At 30.8% G+C, this 22,590-nt stretch overlaps 1 protein-coding gene across 1 annotated transcript in view; it reads left to right on the forward strand.

The window, feature by feature from the left end:
* The window catches only part of LOC111632835 (beclin 1-associated autophagy-related key regulator-like), an 80,773-nt gene that overhangs the window by 22,656 nt on the left and 35,527 nt on the right, over window positions 1–22,590 (forward strand). The window contains exon 2 of the mRNA XM_023377364.1: window positions 21,472–21,647. Coding sequence (XP_023233132.1) covers window positions 21,472–21,647 — 176 coding nt within the window. The remainder of the gene's footprint in view (window positions 1–21,471; window positions 21,648–22,590) is intronic.

Genomic DNA, 22,590 nt, shown 5'->3' on the forward strand with positions numbered 1-22,590 from the left:
TATGATTTATATAAATAATATTCATAATTATATATATTAGTTCTGTTGTATGAATAATTAGTTACTGGTCATTACATCAGTATGTATTATTAAATTTAATAAAATTAAAATTGCATTGTGTGACATTATTTAATCAAATGGTAAATTATACCATAAAACCTGTGAAAGCCAGAACTTGACAGGACTATTTTATTTTTCTTTGTATGTCAGATTTTCTGCCATCAACAGGATGTAATCTTGTGTACTACCACTTCAGTATTACTTTCTATTGCCTAAGCAAATGCCATGAAAATGTTTCTTCTTGCTTTTTTTGAGATTTTGTGATAAAAGTTTTTTTTAATGATTTACATGTGTTTATCATTTATTAGAGATGTCTGCATATATTGTAAAAATATATTTCATTACACACACACACATGTGAAAGAAGAAAGGCTATAAAAGGTGTAGCCTTAAAAGATAAGAAAGATGGGTGAAGGAAGGAGGGCGAGTTATTTGAGGGAAAAGTTGGAAATGTGGGATAGTTGGAGGTTTGAAAGTGGAAGGGTGAGGACATGAGCCGCAAGGGGGACTGTTGGATAAGATAAGGATGAACAATAGTTTATGTGCGCAGAACAATTTATATTTACAGGGAAGAAGTAGGCCCATAGAGTAATACTTTGAGGAGTAGGACAGATGAGGCAACCTTGATAAAAGTTAGCAAAAGAAGGGGTGGCACTGAGAAAAAGCAATAAGGAGTCCCCTTTTGGGTGGTCCCTGTTGACCCAGGAGACAAGCTGTCCATTAGGTGCCACTTGGACTCGTAGTGATACAGTCTATTAATTTCAGATGTCTCATTGGTCTTGAATTTTTGATAGATGATCTGGTCCTCTNTTAGGTTAATTACACACCGGTAACAGGCTTCGAGGTATGTAATTGATTATATTCCAGTGTTGGATAAGGTGAAGTTATAAATGTTATATATCTGGTTATTTTACAATTATCTGTACAATTAATAATTTTACAATTATTTTACATTTACAAAACAGCAATAATAAGTAGAAAGTATAACTTGCTTTAAGGTGCTTAGCTAATATGACTATTTCCAATTACAATGCATTTATGTTTATTTTCAGTGCTTGTCTTGTTCTAAGGGAGTTTTGGGAATTTAGTTCTAGATCTGGTTTTAGATGCAAAAGTGAAAATACTTTTTCATTGTTTTTAGATCTTTATAAATAATTATATCGTATATAAATATTTATTTTAATTACTGCAAAAATGGTCTAAAATTTAATTCTAATTAAAATATTATTTTACAAGAATTTTTTTGAATACATTAAAATTTTTAATTTTATTTATGATTTCAGCAAACAGAAATTAATCATTACACACAAAAAACTAAGTTACTCAGATTAGCTATAAAGTCTGCTTCAGAAAAAGTTAACAAAGGTAAATTTTAATATGTAATTTATGAATTAATCTAAAATTTTCAATATATGTATATAATCTCATGTAATAGTTTTTAAAAACGAAATGTAGACAAGTATGATAAATAATTTATAAACAAATCATAAATTATTGGTTTATTATTACTGTAATTCAGATATGTTAGAATAATAAAAATGAATACTAAGTAAAATTTTGTGTAAATTTAGTTTTAACATTATATTATACAGGGGGTCCACTTAAACATCTATCAAAGCAAAGGAGATTTTTTCCAGCATTGGATGAGTGTATATGTATCTGGTGCATGCTTGTTCCACTGCAAAAATAACCAAAGAGAATCAATTTAAGAGGACTTAACATAATATACAAATAATCTCTGACTGTAAAGGATAAAGACAGCATAGCTGAAATTTTTACAAAAAGTAAGCTTTAATTTGTTTGAGAACATCTTCAAAACAACTGTTTTTAAATTGCTCTGCTCTCCACTGATTCTTTTCTGTCTAGGAATGAAGTTTCATAATGTGCTAGTACCAAACCTGCCAATGATAAGTCATCAAGCCAATCAGCCATCATTGTGTTTAGGATATTCAGTTATTGAACATTCAGTTATTGAACACAGTTCAAAGTTCTATCAATGAATATAGGACCTAGAAGCTGCTCATCCAAATTACAACCAGACATTTAAGATAAGATATATCAATACTTATTGTTATGTATATCATGTGTATTATGGAGCATGCTTTGCCTAATGGTGCACATTGTAATGGCTATACACTGAGAAGTGCCTTTTATTCCATAAAATGTGCTGAAGGAGTTGTAGGTTATCAAGTTGTAACTTTAACATCATATTACACCACTCAAATTGCTGTGTAGCATTCTCTCATGTTGTGCTGGTTGCAGATAGCAGCAGAATGGATGCATGTCATAGCAATGTAATATCTAGTTTGTGTCCACTGCAATCCACCACCTAACCTAACCTAATCAATGCTGGAAAGATATTTTGTCTCTGGCTAGATGTTTAAGTGGATACTCTGTATATGATATTTTTTATATTTTAAATAAACAACAATCAAATATTATATAATAATATAACTACTTTCAGATTTGTAGGTTTGGATCTAGTAGAGTTTCTTATAATTGCTATTTTATACATATACAGATTGTTATTATTTTGGGATGTAATAAAAAATTTATAAAGGAATATCATCATTAATGAATGTACAATTTTTGATTTGTTATAATTAATATTAATCTTATATTAAATGGATTATTCATTTTAATAATTATTAAACATGTGCTGATTGTATTGTTTTTTTTGGTGATAACACAAATTTATTCAATCTTATTATTCGTAGTAATAAAACTATATTAGTATTTAATATAGTGAATAAATTTTATTATATTAAAATTTTTAAAATACTAATACATTGTGTAATGCTTTAATTGAATATGATGATAAAAATAAAGTTTGGGTGTATGACATAATGAATCATAGAATGAAATGCATATCAGTCTATTTCAATGCTATATATTGAAAATAATTTGAATTAGGATATAAAACTTTAGACTTCAAAATAATAATTCATATTATTAATTTACAGTGTAGAGATTAAATTTTAGAAGTATTTTATTTTGTTTTTCATCATTGTCCTCTTTTTTATATATATTGATACTTAATTCTAATTATAAAACTATATTTATGTATTTTATTGGTNCTTTACATTCCAAAGTTAGTTCTGTTGTATGAATAATTAGTTACTGGTCATTACATCAGTATGTATTATTAAATTTAATAAAATTAAAATTGCATTGTGTGACATTATTTAATCAAATGGTAAATTATACCATAAAACCTGTGAAAGCCAGAACTTGACAGGACTATTTTATTTTTCTTTGTATGTCAGATTTTCTGCCATCAACAGGATGTAATCTTGTGTACTACCACTTCAGTATTACTTTCTATTGCCTAAGCAAATGCCATGAAAATGTTTCTTCTTGCTTTTTTTTGAGATTTTGTGATAAAAGTTTTTTTTAATGATTTACATGTGTTTATCATTTATTAGAGATGTCTGCATATATTGTAAAAATATATTTCATTACACACACACACATGTGAAAGAAGAAAGGCTATAAAAGGTGTAGCCTTAAAAGATAAGAAAGATGGGTGAAGGAAGGAGGGCGAGTTATTTGAGGGAAAAGTTGGAAATGTGGGATAGTTGGAGGTTTGAAAGTGGAAGGGTGAGGACATGAGCCGCAAGGGGGACTGTTGGATAAGATAAGGATGAACAATAGTTTATGTGCGCAGAACAATTTATATTTACAGGGAAGAAGTAGGCCCATAGAGTAATACTTTGAGGAGTAGGACAGATGAGGCAACCTTGATAAAAGTTAGCAAAAGAAGGGGTGGCACTGAGAAAAAGCAATAAGGAGTCCCCTTTTGGGTGGTCCCTGTTGACCCAGGAGACAAGCTGTCCATTAGGTGCCACTTGGACTCGTAGTGATACAGTCTATTAATTTCAGATGTCTCATTGGTCTTGAATTTTTGATAGATGATCTGGTCCTCTATAAAGATGTATAGTTCACAGGGCCAAAGATACCCTTGTTCCACAATAGCCTTACGAAGGTTTGCATGGTGGCGTGAATGAACCAGGCAGATGAAAATTAGATGCATTGGATCTTTGTTCTCATTAGTATCATAGTGGCACAAACCATTTTCCTTCCTAAAGAACCTATAGAGGTAGGCTCTGAAGTAGCCGTGTGCTGTTAGTATTTGGGTCATGACATGATTGGTGATAAAATGATGGTTGCTGATCTTGCGAGAGATGCTGGGGATAAAGTTTTGGGTGAGATGTCCTGTAAGGCTCCCATCCCACTCTGTCTGCCAACAAGACATTAGAATAGAGTTCAGCTTACCTTGAACCCAGGACGGGGATTAAGGAGTAGCTACACATAATTTGGGCAAAATTCAGTTTTTTATAAAACAATCTATTGTCAATGGGCCCCAATCAGAACAAACTTTTGTATAATGGTCCTCAGACAGAAAAATGGAAATATAATGGGATAAATCAGTCTTAATTTTGGATGGTAAATCTAACTTCCCACTCAGGTTTCTAGAACAGTAATCACATATTAGGAAATAAGCTTTTAATAGTAAATGAAAATGCTACATACACCTTAAGCTCTGGTCACACTGTGATTTCCAGCTGCGCAGGTGGCTGCAACTGCAACAAGCACGAGTCGTGCGTGTTTTCTCGTGGTCACATATTGTTCATTGACGTTGCAACTAGGAAATACCTATAATAAACCAATAAAATTACCGTAGCTTGTTTTTGACTACTTTCATGAATTTACTGACATTTTACATTCTATTTCATAGTATTTGTGGAATTTTAGCCACTTTTCTTATTAAAATGGTAAGCAGTTCCTTTTCTGGAATGAATAAAAGAAAAAAAGGCAATTATTTTGATAAAGCTGGCGAGAATACACAAAAAAGATAAAATCTTTGATAAAACAAAGAATTAAAATCCCACAGGTATTTGTGAACACGAATAAGCTCAATCACTCTCAATTCTGTAAAAGTATAAATCCTCTAACTATCTGCCATGAGGATGAACTATTTTCAATGTTGTCACCGTATGACGTAGCACAAAGGTATTTGCTGATTGGATGTATGTTTGCAATCAGTGTGAGTAGAACAAACTTTTTGTTTCTAGTCATGGTTGCAGTCGCGCCAGTTTTCAAAGGGGTTTACTAGTTAATGGGAACAGCCATTGCAGTTGCAGTTGCCTGGTGACCAGGGCTTTAGACAAAACATAGGCATGGTTAGTATCCAAGTGGGATTTTTTTTCTTTTCTTTTTTCCCCTTCATTGATGTCATAAAAATTAAATTCAGTTAATTCTATTTTATTTATTAGTATAGCTTTCCTCTTTCTTTCCTTCTTTACACTTATAATTTTCAGCAACTTTTTCAGGATGTGAGACTCAGCACTACACAGGTCCACCAGTGGTCAAGCGGTCTTCGTTCCCTGAACACTGGGAGTTCGGTCATGGGTTTGCGCCTCGCTTGGACAGGCTGACCACGTGGAGTTTTCCGGGTTTTCTCCACATATGTAACACTTACATAGGGGCCAGTTTCCCTTAAAAAGACCTCCCGGAAGGCATTCTCCCTAGGCAGATTGCCCAAGTGTTGCGTTGCCACAACTAACCAAACGAAATGAAACTCAGCACTATGTAATCTGTTTACTAAGCACGTAAACATTTATAACATAACTTCCTAACAATATCATTTTTCGGATAATTGTCAACTTTCACACCTGGGAGCTAATCATTCGGTGAGTTCTCAGCAGCGAAAGTGACACTTTCTCATAACCTTCCGACCTATTGTCTTAAGTTCATCAGTTGAAGATAACAAGGAACTGAAAAATTGAGGCAGTCGTCGCCCGGTCTTCAAGGAGTGTTATCATTACAAAAGTCCTCCAACCTCTTAACTGTCAGTGACCATCAGGATATCACTTACTTACCTTGGATAGTGCCAAACATTGTTCCATAAAGACAACTTCTTGGATAACCTTTCTCGACAAGCAACAAAAAAGAGAGACACTCACCACTTTAACAACATCCAATTCAACCATCGTGGACATCCTCTACTCCAGGTATTTATCACCATGCGAACCACTGTAAACTCTCTCTCTTGAGAACCGCGAAATGCTAGTTTAACCCCATCTATTATATTCATATATATATTCTTTATTTTTGTATTACAATAAAATTAATAACACAGGTTTTTGGCTTTTGCATCTACACTTTCCTGTATTTGGGTGGCAATAGTCCAATTTCTTTCATTCCGTTCATGTCTCATAGGTTCCAGTTTTCAGAGAACATATGTTAGATTAATTTAATTATTTTTCTTAAAAATATTTGAACCTTCCACCTCTGAAAGTTTTCCACCTTACTCAGGTTTTGGCTTTTGCAGATTTTACTGTATTTTACATTTGAATATCAAATTTGATTCTATCTGAATATTTAAATATGTATTATATTGTATTAAATTTCATATTGTATTTTCTTTAATACATTTTTATGAAAAGTTTTCAGAATTTTAAATATTCAGACAGTTTGTGTTTTGTTTGGTTATGACCAAACTGAATGCAAAGTAATGCTATGGTATGTTAATTATATATTATAAATAAAATTTTAAAATTTGCTGACATTTTTTACAGAGTTTTAGTAGAATAATAATTGTTTATTTATATATAACTTTTTGGTTTATTAATATTTAAAGGAATAAATTGATTTATATTCTGTCAAATAAATACTGGGAATTGTTAAATAAAATACAAATAATTGCTTTAATCATCCAAATTTATTTTGTTACCCTTCAAAATAGACCCTATTTGATGCAATAAACATCTGCCAATGAATAAATCCAGCCATCAAAATACTTCTTATAAGCACTTTCTGGTATGGCCTGCAGCTCCCTCTGCAAATTTTGTTTTATTTCTTCAATTGACTCAAAGCATTTTCCATGAAGTGGTAATTTGAGTTTGTGGAAGAGGAAAAGTCACAGAGGGCCATATCTTATGAAGCAGTGCTTGGTTGATTACATTCATTGTGTGTTTGGTAAAAAATTTGTATACAAGGCTTGATGTGTGAGACAGCACTAGGGTTTCCCATTTACTGGTCCTTTGCTTGTCCTGGGATTTTGAGACAAAGTGATTTGTTTCCTGAAATTCCAAGATATACTTAATTATTTTTAAGATATGAAATAAATCTTGAAATCGAATGATATACAATGGGTGATCGGTTAACGAACAAATCAGATAACAAACACTTTTGCAAAAGATTTTTATGATTGGACAACAAACACGTGATCGTATAACAAACACTTCACTGAACAAACATAAAAAGAAGCGACGGAAATAGCAAATACTGATTGGTTTTCCTTTGTCTTCAGGTAACTTTTTGGAGCGTGGGAGACGTCAACATCGACGCTCAACCTGATATATACTGATCAGATAATATTCCTTGAACTTTGAAATACCCCCTTGTAATTCCAGCCTTTTATTTTTCTGACANTGCTATGGTATGTTAATTATATATTATAAATAAAATTTTAAAATTTGCTGACATTTTTTACAGAGTTTTAGTAGAATAATAATTATTTATTTATATATAACTTTTTGGTTTATTAATATTTAAAGGAATAAATTGATTTATATTCTGTCAAATAAATACTGGGAATTGTTAAATAAAATACAAATAATTGCTTTAATCATCCAAATTTATTTTGTTACCCTTCAAAATAGACCCTATTTGATGCAATAAACATCTGCCAATGAATAAATCCAGCCATCAAAATACTTCTTATAAGCACTTTCTGGTATGGCCTGCAGCTCCCTCTGCAAATTTTGTTTTATTTCTTCAATTGACTCAAAGCATTTTCCATGAAGTGGTAATTTGAGTTTGTGGAAGAGGAAAAGTCACAGAGGGCCATATCTTATGAAGCAGTGCTTGGTTGATTACATTCATTGTGTGTTTGGTAAAAAATTTGTATACAAGGCTTGATGTGTGAGACAGCACTAGGGTTTCCCATTTACTGGTCCTTTGCTTGTCCTGGGATTTTGAGACAAAGTGATTTGTTTCCTGAAATTCCAAGATATACTTAATTATTTTTAAGATATGAAATAAATCTTGAAATCGAATGATATACAATGGGTGATCGGTTAACGAACAAATCAGATAACAAACACTTTTGCAAAAGATTTTTATGATTGGACAACAAACACGTGATCGTATAACAAACACTTCACTGAACAAACATAAAAAGAAGCGACGGAAATAGCAAATACTGATTGGTTTTCCTTTGTCTTCAGGTAACTTTTTGGAGCGTGGGAGACGTCAACATCGACGCTCAACCTGATATATACTGATCAGATAATATTCCTTGAACTTTGAAATACCCCCTTGTAATTCCAGCCTTTTATTTTTCTGACATACAATTCTTTTATAGTATTCGTGAGACTGTCAGGCAGGCACTCATTCAGTTTTGCGTCGGTTTTTATTTTCGAAAGGTGAGAGTATAATAACAAATATGGGCAGATGTCTGATGTTGCTGGGCAGTATGGCTTGAACAAATCTATAGTAGGGCACAGTTCAATTTTATGTAAGAAAGATACAGTATAATTAAGGAAACTCAGGCAGCTAAAGGAGTAACAAATATCACATCTGAGAAATAAAGAACATTGAAGAGCTCATAATGGAACCTGAAATGGATCTGATGACAGAAGAATGCCAAGAACTCTTGAATGAAGAACACCAAGAAACTCGGCGAGATATGTTTTATTATGAAAAGGAGGATTAATGCCGATATCTGCTATTAATTAAAGATCTTTTGAAGAAGTGGGGGATGTCAGATCAACAGTCTTAGAATGGCATACAAACCAGGTTGAGGTTAATAGGCTTGGGGCTCTTTACAATTACAATGCTATTAATTCTGAAAATCCTGAAGAAGAGAGAAAAGCAATGCCAAGGACGCGATGGATCTCACCAGAGCCCCAGGTGTTTACTCCATTCCCATCAGGGACGACAGATTCAATAGGGACTTAGTTTATATTGGCTCCACCATCCGGTCAACACAGAAACGAATACGTGAACACCAAGCTGATATTAAACATAAAAGACACACCACCGCCTTATCGACCTATGTCACCGACCCTGAAATAAGGGCAAACTTTTGGAACACCAGACTTATCAGACAAGCGTTCCGCGCGGATCACATCCGTCACCTGGAGGCCTGGGAGATTCATAAAGCTATCAGGGGGGGGCAACTGCATCAACTACAAGGATGGGGAAACGCTTGCACAGGCGTGGAAGTACTTGTTTGAGGAATTCGAACAGTGTCAGTCGGAGGGGTGAAACCCGACGCACACATTTAATTATTTACATCGTTGGCAACATCGTTACGACGGTCGGGTCGAAACACGGCCAGTCACCACCTGAAGCAGACCTCGGTGGAGGTCGAAAGTACTTGTGGAATTTACTAGTGACATAACACTCGTAAAAAGGTTTTTCGTGAATTGTTATTATTCAACGCAGTGTTAAGTTGTTGGAAGTCGTTTATTTTTGTAATGTATTTTTATTCTTCAAACTTGCTTTATATCATAAAATATGTCTTAAAACATTAATTTAAACTTGTAAAAGCAAAAATTATATATACAGGTATCCCTCATATAACATGGTCCAAAAAAGTACCATNGTAGTAAGAAAGTATATATTTTTTATTTTGGGGGGTCTCCAGAATGAATTAATCAAATTCCCATACAAACCTATGGTAAATTGATAATCAGTTAACGAACAATTCGGACAGCGAACAAAGTCTTGGAACGGATTATGTTTGTTAACCGATTACCCACTGTAATTATTTTTATTTATTTATTTTTTTGAAGTAATTTCATACGTCCTGCAACCTCCCAAATAATAATAATAATAATGCTGTGTGAATACATATTAAAAATTACCTTTGAATTACATGGAAATTTTCACAAATAGAAAAAAAATTATTAAAGTTTGTTGAAAACTACTAACAACAACAACAACAGCAAAAAAATGCCTTTGACTTGAGTTGAAAATTTAAAGAGAATAAATAAAATTAGATCAAATTTTTAACTTAGAAGGTAATTTTCATTTTTTAAATAAAACATAGTACAAAATATTATTGTAAATTTTTACCATAAGAATTTAAAAAGCAAAGATGGTCAATACTCTGATCACTCAATATGGTTCTTATTTTAGTAATGAAAAGTCCTGCTACTGAGAATGGCCTTTCCAATTTAATTGATGTGGGTGGAATGGATGGAATTGTCTTTAATGCATTTAAGAGAAGACATGTGATGTGGTTTTTTAGCTGTAGCCTCAATGATTTCTAGTTTGTTTTCGAGATGTGTTGCAGTACAGTAATACCCCAAAATTATGCGATAGGTGGGACTGAGCAATAACCGCGTAAGTCGGGGTATAATTTCACATATAAATATATACAAATAATTTTTAATTGAGGCTGGAGACTAAAGAAAACAATAATTTAGAAAAAAATGTTTAATAAAATCTTAGATAATACATATGTATAACAAATTATATTATTACTGTATACCATTTTTCACATTTACTTGATTATCACACCATAATTTTAACATTGTTTCCATCTCAGTGATAATACCGTGACATTTACGAGTGATGTTTGAATTTAAAGATTGAACATTTTTCACAGCTTCGAGAATTTTTTCTTTACCTTTTGTAATTGTTCTGACCATCAATTCTGGTAGATCAAATTTCTTTGCCAATTTGCAAATTTTCATTTTTGTATCAAAGTCTTTAATAATGTTAACTTTACATTCCAAAGATAAAGTTTTTCTTTTCTTGTTTGATGCAGAAGAATCAGTTCTACTTCATTTGGATGACATAGTAGAGGTCTCTCAAGTCTCCATAGATATAACAAACACAGAAATAAATAACACAAAATAAATTGTAGCTGTGTATCAATTCTGCGCGACACATCCGAACATGTAAACTGAACAATAGTGTGGGGGGGAGTTAGCAATCAAGAGTTGCGTGGCGCTCAAACAAAAGACAAATCAACGAGATTTGAAAATCGTATAAGTTGGGGTAGCGTAAGTTGAGGTATTACTGTACTTGTTTTGCTGTCTAAAATTACTAGAAAACAGCTTTTAAAGAAAATAAGTAAACAGTATAGAATTTTAAAAATCCACATTTATACATAGTTTTTAATTGAAATAAATTCAGTTACAAAATTCAAGTTGGCAGAGTTTTATTACACATGTATTTGTTACAGTTTGTTTCTAAAAATTATATTAATTGAAAACAAACAAGGCAAAGCAATTTAGTGACTCAAAGAAAAAACATAGTACTTGAAAGCAAAAGCATGGCTCAAGGATTCCAGCATGTTTTGTCAAAATGCAATGACATCACTGATAATCAGCTTTACATCTTCACTCCACTCATCAAATAGTCCATGATTTACTTTCTTATGAAAAAACAAATAGCAACCATAGAGAAATATCCTCCTAGGGAGGTAAATAGCATATGTTTAATTATCTAATAAATGTTAGTACCAGGGCTTTGGAGTTGCTCCGCTCCAGCTCTGCTTCGGTATCAAAGTATTTGCTCCAGCTCTGCTCCATGCTCCGGTTAAAATATTCTTACAGGAATTACACTAATTTTTTTCTTTGGTATATAAGTACTGTACTTATAAAAAAACTTGTTTATTTACAACTAATTTATTATTAAAAAAATTAACATACAACCTCATTGATTTTAATAAATAAAATGGCAGACAGCAAATTGTCTTTCATTGACTGCCTATTATCACTTAAAAGCAATCTGCAATCTTAATCCGGAAAATAGACGCTTAACACTTGCTTGAGAAGTTGGCATGCTTGAAGCAACTCTACATGCTTTTCTGATGTGCTCCGGATAATGGTCAATGGCTTCGAATACATTTGCCTTTAATCTCCCCAGATCCTCTATTGCATTGCAGTCTTTATCAACATGTTTGTCTATTTCGTTGTCTTCTTTATTATGTATAGTGGAAATTTGACGACTGTTTTCTCTTCTATCCAATTCTTTTTCAAAATCATCTTCCGAATCTATATTTATCATATCACAGGTTGGCTGCGACAGCTCAACAATTGCTGGCTTTTTAGCCAAATCAATTAGTGTTTGCCTTTTGATTTGCCGTTGGATGTCTGAAAGACCTTCTCTTGCTTTTAGTTTTTCTGCCGCACTTAATAAGATTCTATACCTAGAATCAACATACACTCCGGCAAGAAAATGTTTGTTTTGAATAAGTTTTTCTTTCCACTTTTTCATGGAAGACAGAATTCCTAACGCAACATATCCTCCAAATTCTTCCATACATTTTTCTAGTTTACACCACTCTTTCATAAACATCCCCAGAGTAAGATTGGCAGCTTGAAGGGCAATTGTTGAAATATTTGGTTTTTCTAAAACAGCTCTGATATGTTTTACTTTGTCCCATTCTGCTTTGCTAAGTTCTAGGTCTTTTGTCCCAGCAGCAGCTACTTGGTTGCAGTAGTCTTTGAAAAAAAAGATGATGATCAAGCATGGCATATGTAGAACCCCATCTTGTTACTGTATCTAGGAATTGAGTTTTACCATACATTTTCAGCAAAACATTATGAATTGTTGGGGTTCGTAATTTTACCACAACCTGTCGAATTTTCCCTAATATTTTTGTTATTCATTCATTCTTTAATCCATCCCAAATGGCCAGTTGAAGAGTGTGAATCCCACACCTCATTAGATGAATTTTCGTATTATCATTAGTCCACGCTGGCAATATTAGGGAAGGATTTTTAATCCACTGTGGCAAAATGTCTACATTCATTTTTTCGATGTCTTCAGTTTTTTCATCTTTATCCTGGAAAATATTTTCATAATCGCCAAGTTTATTTACAGCACATGTCATGTTTGCTGCGTTATCTACACAAATACTTAGTACTTGTTTTTCATCAATTTCAAATTTGTTCAGTTTCTTTAATTTGATTTTTCACATATAAAGAGTTATGTCTTCCTTCAGTATCGACAATATCCAATGTTTTTATTTGTTTTCTTGTTTTTTTTCATTCCAAAATTGTACATTGATGGCAAGAAAATTTCTATTTCCACATGTCGCAGCATCTAGCTTTAAATAGGATAATTGTCCTTTTAAAGTTTGTCTTAGATTGATGTGCGCAGACTCTGCTGTGCTTATTACTATATGCACATGATGATGATGAACAACATCATGTCCTATTGAAACATTAAGCTTCTGAGCCATTTCGCCAGCAATCTTTTGGAATCCTTTGTTATTTAAGGTGAATGTAGTGAGTGGTGTCATACTCACCACTCACTACATTCACCTTCTCAACAAGTCCCTTGCGGAAAGTATTGCTATCCATACAAACCATCTCAACAAGTCCCTTGTGGAAAGTATTGCTATCCATAGTGATTGTAATCTTTGATGATGTAAAATATATATCAATTTTTGGTTGATCAGTTCTTTATTTCTTATGACATGAAAGTGCAATGGTAAGATTGTCATGATTATGCTTTCTTCTTGCAGTGACTTCATCTTGTTGATCCTTATTTTTAACTAACCCTTTGTAAATTTCAGGATGATTACACTTCACATGCCGCCAAAGATTGAACTTTTTCGACACACTAGTTCCACTTGCCTTGAAGTTACATTGTATAGATTCGCCATTTACAATGTGTTCCATCTTGCATGTAACTGATTTTTTCTTTCTATTATCGTATTCAAATACAAATATCTCTTTAAGCTCTTCTTCTGTAAATCGACTGTCTGTCATGGGTGATGGTTTTAAATTTTGGTTTGATGCCATGGCTTAAATAATCAAATATTTAAGTGTTATTAATTGAAAAATTACGCATATAAACATTCATGCATACAAAATAACCAAATAATAATAATAATCTTACCTCTGCAAACAAATTATGAATTATGATATACGATTATAACAAACTGATTGTGAACAGAAATGAACGACTGTCACACTCAAAATCAAATGTAAGAAATGAATATTAGTGCTGCTCCTAGTGGTGAATTTCTGTGCTAATGACTAAAGCCACTTGTAAGCAGAGTTTAAAATCTGCTACTCATTAGCACCCCTCCACATCTGTGATTGTAAAGAATTCAGAGAACTGGGAGTTCATGAAGGGGAAGGAATAGTTTGGTCAGGGAAAAGTGGAGACTGGAGAGAGAAACCTTTCACATGGGACATATGTGGAATGGATGTAAAATTCATGTGTGCTTGTGATCACCTTTTTTTTTAGTTCAATTATTATATTCTTAACATTTGTAATATTACAACTTATGCCACTTCCATTCTCACCGTCTCAAATATTAAATAAATATATATATCGGAGCAGTGGAGCACTACAAATTTCCCTACTCCGGCTCTGCTCCTGCTCCAAGTAAAAATCTGTTGCTCCACCTGCTCCAGCTCCACTCCAAAGCCCTGGTTAGTACTAAATATTATATGACTTGCAAGTAGCAATGTTCTCCTTGTTAGTTGTCCATAATTGGGGAGGTTGATGATGATTCTGATGTCTCTCTTGAAATACCTCCACTCACTGTTTTTAAGAGAGTAACATCGTATACACAAATGTTAAGTTGCATAATAGAAACAATAATTGAAGATTTTTGAAAGTGGTGTAGCAAATAGCAGTTTGATTAATAAAATGAAATACAATACCCAGATAAACCAACATTTGTATTTGATTCATAAACTGTACAGAGTTCAAATTGCTACTTGCTATATCACATTCAAAAATCTTCAACTATTGCTTCTACCTCCACTCATCTTCAGCTGTATTATATGACAATACAATACAGCTAAAGGTGTGTTACTGCAAGCATGCATAAGTCTAATGGCATTTTTTTGGGGGTTGATACCTTGCAGTTTTAATTTTCAGCCAACAGCATTGCTCCAGTTTTGACAACATGATTTGAATCAACTACTTTGTAACATTGTCTGCTCTTTGTGTTACTACAGTTCAGGTGCTGTACCAAGCAGGACAAAATCATTCCACTTAAGCTGTGGTCACACAATGCAATTTCCAGGTGTGCAGGCAACTGCAACCGTGACAGCTGTTTTTGTTACTAGTAAACTCCCTTCAAAAACCGACGTGACTGCAACTAGAAACAAAAAGTTTGTTCTACTCGTGCCGATTGCAAACACGCATCTAATCAGCAAATGTCTATTTGCCACATCACACAGTGGCAACATTGAAAATACTGTAGTTAGAAAATAATGGTGAAAGCAAGATGATGGATAGTTTAACAGAATCAAGATTAATCAAGCTAATTCAGTCTCATGAATGCATGTGGGATTTTAACTATTCGTTTTATTGAAGAAAGGATAAAAGAGCACAGGCATGGTGTGAGATACAGTAAATGAAAGTCTCGGCATTGATTGTAAGTACCATTTTTAGATTTCTGGATATAAAATGTTGATTGTTTTTAGTTTGGTAACAACAGTGTTGTTTTAAATGTAGCTAAACTCATGAAAGAAATCTAAAACAAGCTACTGTATTTTATTGGTTTATTATAGGGTCATGTGTTTCTGAGTTGCAACACTAGCGAACAATGTGTGATCATGAGAAGATGTGCACAACTTGTGCTTGTTGCAGTTGCAGTCAGCTGCGTGGCTGGAAATCTCATGGTGTGACCATGGTTTTACAGATAAGTTAGGATATGCACAAGTATACTGCATAACCAGTATTTTGCTGTTTCCCTTTGGGTGTCTTATAAGTACAGGTCCCCCTATTAAAGTTTCAACTTCTGTAATTACATATTTGAAGACATTTTATTATTATTAATTATATCAAATAAAATATTCATATAAATTATACAATGCAATGTATCTAATGAATCATAACAACATTTATGAAGTTTAATATTAAAGTTTGAGATAGGGAATGTAACGAAAAGCATGATATTATTAGAAGAAAAATTTTTGAAAATGCCAAGAGAGAAAGGATTCAGTTTTCATTTAGTTAATAATAATACTTTTTAAATTAAAAATTTTTTTATAATTTCATTTTTAATTAAATAACTAAGTACGGACTTTTAAAAATCAAATAGTGAAAATCAAAAAATGGATTTTTATTTTGTATAATTTGATAAAATAGATTTAATTTATTATTTCATTATTTTATCAATACATAAAAAGAAAAATCCATTTGAACTCCTACATACTCAAATTATTTTTTACATCTTGTATTGAAAAACTTTGCCAAAGCGCTTTTTATTAAAAATTAACGTAAACAATTCAAAAACATAATAGTTTGTTTTAAACATTATTTTTTATTACTTGATATATTAATAAGGAATATATATATATATATAATGTGTAATTTTGTGAGAAACTTTCTGTATATTAAGGTTGCATAAATTTGTTAAATCAATTACTGAGGTAACAGTTTGATTAGTAATATTTAGTAATTGACATGTCAATTACTAAATATTTTAATAGTATTTTTCTGTTCTATATGTGTTGTTTTGGTGACTTATTTGGTTCCTATTAAATTTTAATAGTTGTATAATACAAAATAAAAAATGCATTTAGATATATTGTAATAAATTGATTTATAACCAAGCTAAAGAAGAACAAATTTTATAAACCAAATCATTTTAGTAGCATAGTAAACATGAGAGTTCTTAATCAAATTTATTAACTGAGTGGATATTATGTATCGCTTTATCTATCTAATAAACAGCAGTTCTTCAGTTTTATTCTAATCTTGTTCTTGGAATACACTGTTGCACATGTCAAAGATTAATTAATAAAAAAAAAGTGTTTTTATTTTATATTTGTTTTTAAATTACTATAATAGACAAACAAAATAATTTTGTGTTTGTCTATTGTATTAATTACTATATATAAACACAATAACTTTTAAGTTTATCTATACTAATATTATAAAGAGGTAATGTTTGTAATCTCTGAAACTACTCATCCGATTTCAAAAATTTTTTCACCGATATTTAGAATGGAACTTCAGGGTGGACATAGGCTGTATATTATTCTGTTAAACATTCATATAAATTAAAAGATATCATCTAAGTTAAGGCTTTTATGTCCAACAGATGGCATTACGAGTATGACGCCCTAATTTTGCTTTTCTGTGAGGATGAACTAAAGCAGATCATCTTCTCTCTATCTATATAAATAAAAATGTAATGTTCATTTGTTCCTATCAAATCCTTTAAAATTTTGACACAATGCTGCATTCGAATACACACGTGTTTTTATATAATATACATGTTGAAATTCCCCCCACTTGGGGGAGATGGACAGGATTAAGGCTTATCGTGAAGAACTTGGCTTCTATTATACTATTTTAGATGTGGTTTTAATAGGGTACATGAAGAGAATGTACACTAAGAAGGAATTTTTCGAAAAATTCCCCCACAGGGGAAGTGTTATACATTTATAATAGATACATTTTGAGCCACAATGATGTGTAGCGGGGTCTGCTAGTATATATATATATAAATGGCTAGAATGAGCAATAGAGGATATGTTCATCATACATGAGGACTTTTGTTTTAAGAAAGGATTTTCTCTAAATGAGCATAAGTTTAATAATTATTTGTGTTACTAATTAGGTAGGAAGATGAAATTTTACTAATTTACATGAAAATGAATTTTTGAAGTACAAATATTTTTCGTATTTTTCTTTTATTTATGAAAGTAACTTCTATTTACAAAATGTATTTTTAAAAATTTATTTGTTTTATCTGGCTATGTAAGTTTGAATTTGGTGTATTAATTTGAAGTAAAAAATTTAATAACCTAATATACTGTGATCATCAGTGAAATTATTATTTGTAGTAAGTTTTTTTTATTAAGAATCTGAATTAAGTTAACTTTTGATCATTTATTTTATTATAATTAAATGATTATATATATAAACTCAATGGAAGTGGATATCAGGCATCTGACATATATTTATTATATGTATGTCTGATTATACACATTATACATTAATATGTAATGTATATATTGTATATATCATGATTACAATCACACACAAACTTATCCATTTGTTAGCTTCCTTCAGACATATTTCTGTGTCTACATATTCCTTTCACTTCTGTCACTTTTTCTTCTAACACATTTTCTCACATTTCTTATGTTCATAATCTTTTATTCCTTCAAATGCTCATCCACTTGCTCTAACTAGGATTTCCTTGGCAGTCCTTATATAGCAGGTGTGGCCAAACTTTTATCCCTTAGGGGCTACTTTTTTGGTAAAATATAGTCTGTGGTCGACTATGAATATGGGCAAACAATTTTAGGATTTCTATATGCGCATGCGTTAACATTCATTTGCATTGTTCATCAGGATAAATACAAACAGTATGGGTAAGTTGCACAGACAATTGTTAACTCTATTATTGTAAGAATAAATTATCGAATTAAGATTTTTAAACATTAATTTAAGTGAAAGCAAATTGTTCAACTTTAGCTTCGCGGGCTACTTTCAAAACCTTTGCAGTCGACTGGTCGACCGCGTGCTATGTGCTGGCCATCCCTGTTATATAGGAATCCTGTACTTTTAATTCATTTTCAAATTATTTGAATATTTTTTTTAATTTAATAGCTTCATCTTAAAAGAATTTAAATACAACGTTTGTCTATTCTCCAGATTAATTTTGTTTGTTTAATGCCTTCAGAAGTATTTTTATTTTTGATTTTGAATTATAATGGTTTTAGATTTGTAATACTTAAGAATTTGCAATTTTTCACAAGAGAATACTATATTTTCCTAAGTTTAATATTTATTATTTTGAATACATTTTATTTTTATTGATAATTATTANAATTTACCTGATAAGACAGACCTCAGAAAAATACTTTATGAGAGCTTTTATACTTTTATAAAGCTGTCTCTAATGAAAATGAATTAACTAAGGATTTTTTTGCCCTGCCAGGGTGTGGCCGAGTTATCCGGAGTGCCGGGTTATCGAGAGCTGAGTTTTCGAGGTTCTACTGTAATGGTATTCCTAAAATTATTAAAGCTTTTATTAAGCTATGAGATATGCTTTAATGGAGTATATGAACAATAGTTACATAACTTTCAAGTACTTTTGAGTTCTTACTCATCTTCAGGAAAGCAAAAAGTGAATGCTATTATGGGAATCCAAATACTGTTAAGAAAGTTGAATACAAAATAAAATTAAAGACAATGAGAAATTAACTTATTAACAGTAAATAAAAGTAAATGAAATAAAATAAAATGAGATGATGATATTTTAATGGGATCTACGGCAGTTAGTTAACATGTGTTAGCCACTTCGAAGGTCTTGCAAAGTTGTATGAATCTCTATGGTTGATCTAGGGTGCAGAATATTTTCAGGACCCAAAATTTTCCTGAAAACTACTGCACTCTAGCTCACAAAATAAAACAATTAGTACTAATTATTAATTTGTAGATTTTCCATTTATTGTGTTAAGGTATTGTAGATAGCTGCATTAAATTTTAATATTTAAACAAAAAATTTGTACCAATATTAGCATTTGTTAACTGTTAAATTGGAATTTTTATGTATATTTCTTTCTAATTATTATTACTTTAACATGGAATCACTTCTACAATATATTAATATGCAAAAATAAACTCAATAAATCAATTATTTTTGAGTTTTGATTAGTAATTTTCAGAGGATATGTTTTTATAGTTATACTTTGAACATCATTTTAGATTACCAATATAAATTAACTGTATTGAAAATGTATCTGTAAAAATTAATTCTGAAGATGAGTAATTAGTATCAGTTTTTTACATTTATTTGTTATTAATGTGTTTTAAAATTATTATATGAAAAGTTAGATGATTAAATATGTTTAGATAGGTAAGAAAATATTTTTATATAACTTACTTTCATATTTGTTTGTTATAATAATAAGAGTATCATTGTTTTCTGCCTGCAAATTTTCTGTCATGCAAATCTTTGTTTTTCTGTCATGTTGATTTGCAGACAGAAATAAGAATAATACTCTTTTCTGTTGGAAATCTACTTTGTTAGAATGGAAATTTTCAGAATATTATATTATTTAAATTGTAATATTGCAATTACAAATAAATTAATAAAAGTAAAAAATTATCAGATTTCTACCTCATAAATACAGGATATCTGAAAAGTTATTATGCAGTGAGAAATTTGTAATGATATTATACATATGGTATTGCATATGAGTCTAGTACGTTGTCCATTCAGTAACAGTTGCATACAGTATTGACAACTTACAGGTCTTCTGTGCAATACTACTGTATATGTATAACTTTAATATCATTACAAATTTGTCACTGCATAATAACTTTTCAGTCATCTTGTATGTTAAATTTTATAATTTCTCATGTTTTTAGAACTAAATAAAATTTCATGAATAAAATCAATGTTAATAATTCACTATAATAATTCTTATCTATTTAACTATGCAAATATATTGTGCAATCAGTAAGTTAGTTTGTCTTAATCAATATTTAAAGATTTATTTCTTAACAATTTTTGGGCTGCAATTTGAAAAAATTATAGATATAAAATCCCACTGTTGTCCATCTATCCTTCATTAATCTCAGCAATGGAGTTAGATAGATGAAGGCCGAGACCAGATATGGAAAGCCTAAGGGCAGAAGGCCCAATAAACTATATGTGAACTTTCAATGCAAACTAGAAGTCATGTTATTTCAATTCAAAAATTTCCCCTGAAAGGAGTTAGACAGATGACCTGCATGACTCAATTGCTAAAGAAAAAGTATGATATATAGAGGCAAGACTACTAATTTGAAGGTGACGAGCATATATTTTAAATTAAATCAATTAAAAAATATGATTAAAAATTGCAGCCCAGCATTGTGATGATGTCAGAATAAATATTTGCTTATTGTTTGTATATTGTTATCATAAGTTTTGAAATGGTCATTTCTGATAAAGCAAATTCACATTTCTTACATTTATTGAATGAAATGAATTTATGAATATAAATCTTTATTCAAATTTATAAAAATTGTAGGTTTGAATCTTGTTCTAAGCAGACTTTCTTTAAAATTATCTAAATTCTGTTGTTATTAATAGATGGAAATATTTCCACAATTAATTGAAAATATTGTTTCAAATCATTAATTTCATTTACTTGCTTGTATCCCTATAATAAAAATCTAGTGTTTGTTTAGCTTGTTTGTATATTAATACTATATTCATATTTTGTTCATTCATTATATTAATGCTTATAATTAATACATTTTATAGATTAAGACAAACAAAATACAGCAGTTTTAAACAAAAAATTTTCAACAAAACTTAACATTTGAATTTTTATTTCTGAAGAAATTATAGAAACATTATGAAGATGAAGTTTTTATNAAAATTTTAATATTTTTATATATTTAAAGAAATTTATACTGCAGTAATTGTATTCATAAATATTATAAAATATTTTTCAGCAATGAATCTAATGAAAAAGCTATCAGTGAATTAGCTGAAGCAAAACAAACTAATTATGTTAAAGGGCATTGGGTATCTGCGCAGAGTTCAAATGTTTCAAACGAATCCCAATTTAGTATTGTAGTAGAACCATTTCTTCGTGGTGATGGTGATTACAGTGCATATCCAAATTGGAGTGAGTAATAAATATATGTATAAAAAAAAGAGTATTACATTTTAAAATTATATTCCTTACTATTGTTATTTATTAAGACTTTATTTCTTTTAGTTTAAATAAGCAATAAAATTTACTAGCTTAATAATTATGTGTCTAATATATAGTATTTTTATAAATCTTTTCATTAACCAATACTAAATTTTTAATTAGAACTTAAAAAGCTTAAATACATATCATGAAAGGTTTCATTTAAAAATCAAAGACTTATTATAATTATTATTATTATTATTTTTTGTGGTTAAGAACGAATTCAAGAAAACAACTTTTAATATAATATATATTAGATACAACCACTCAAAAACTAGGTAAACTTGATACAAAGCCACAAATAAACCAAATAACTAGAAGAAAAAAATGTGGGAAGTGCTGATGTTTTTGCCCCTGTTGAATGGGCATCCTCAGACCAACTAATTGCAGCTGTTGAAACAATAGGGGTTGCCATATACAATGTTACAATACAGTGTTACAGTGCTCAGGATACGAAATTAATCCATTCTGAAACTGAGATCGTATCATGAAAATGTTGTAAGGTGAATCATTTTTCCCCATAGGATTACATGTAAAACCAAATAATCCGTTCCAACACGAAAAACACACTCAAATTAAAGCTAAGTAGTACATTAAAAAAAAGTAATTATAGTAAAAAAAAACACTGAAAAATGCGTTTTGTAGTAGTAAATGTATAAATAACCATAATAGAATAATAATTGATAAAGAAAATGTAGTTTTATTTGCACTTTACCTTTAAGGATAGACGACAATGGAGGTGTAAACAGGTGGCGGAGGAGAGGGAGAAGGGATATGATACTAAAACTTAACTTGCATAACATAATGTAACAATAACTTAAAAATAACTTTAAAAAAATAAAAAAAATTAGTGTTATTTTATATTTATATATAT

Source organism: Centruroides sculpturatus, unplaced genomic scaffold, assembly GCF_000671375.1.
Source record: "Centruroides sculpturatus isolate CEXI.00-Female unplaced genomic scaffold, Cexi_2.0 scaffold41, whole genome shotgun sequence".
NCBI lineage: Eukaryota > Metazoa > Arthropoda > Arachnida > Scorpiones > Buthidae > Centruroides > Centruroides sculpturatus.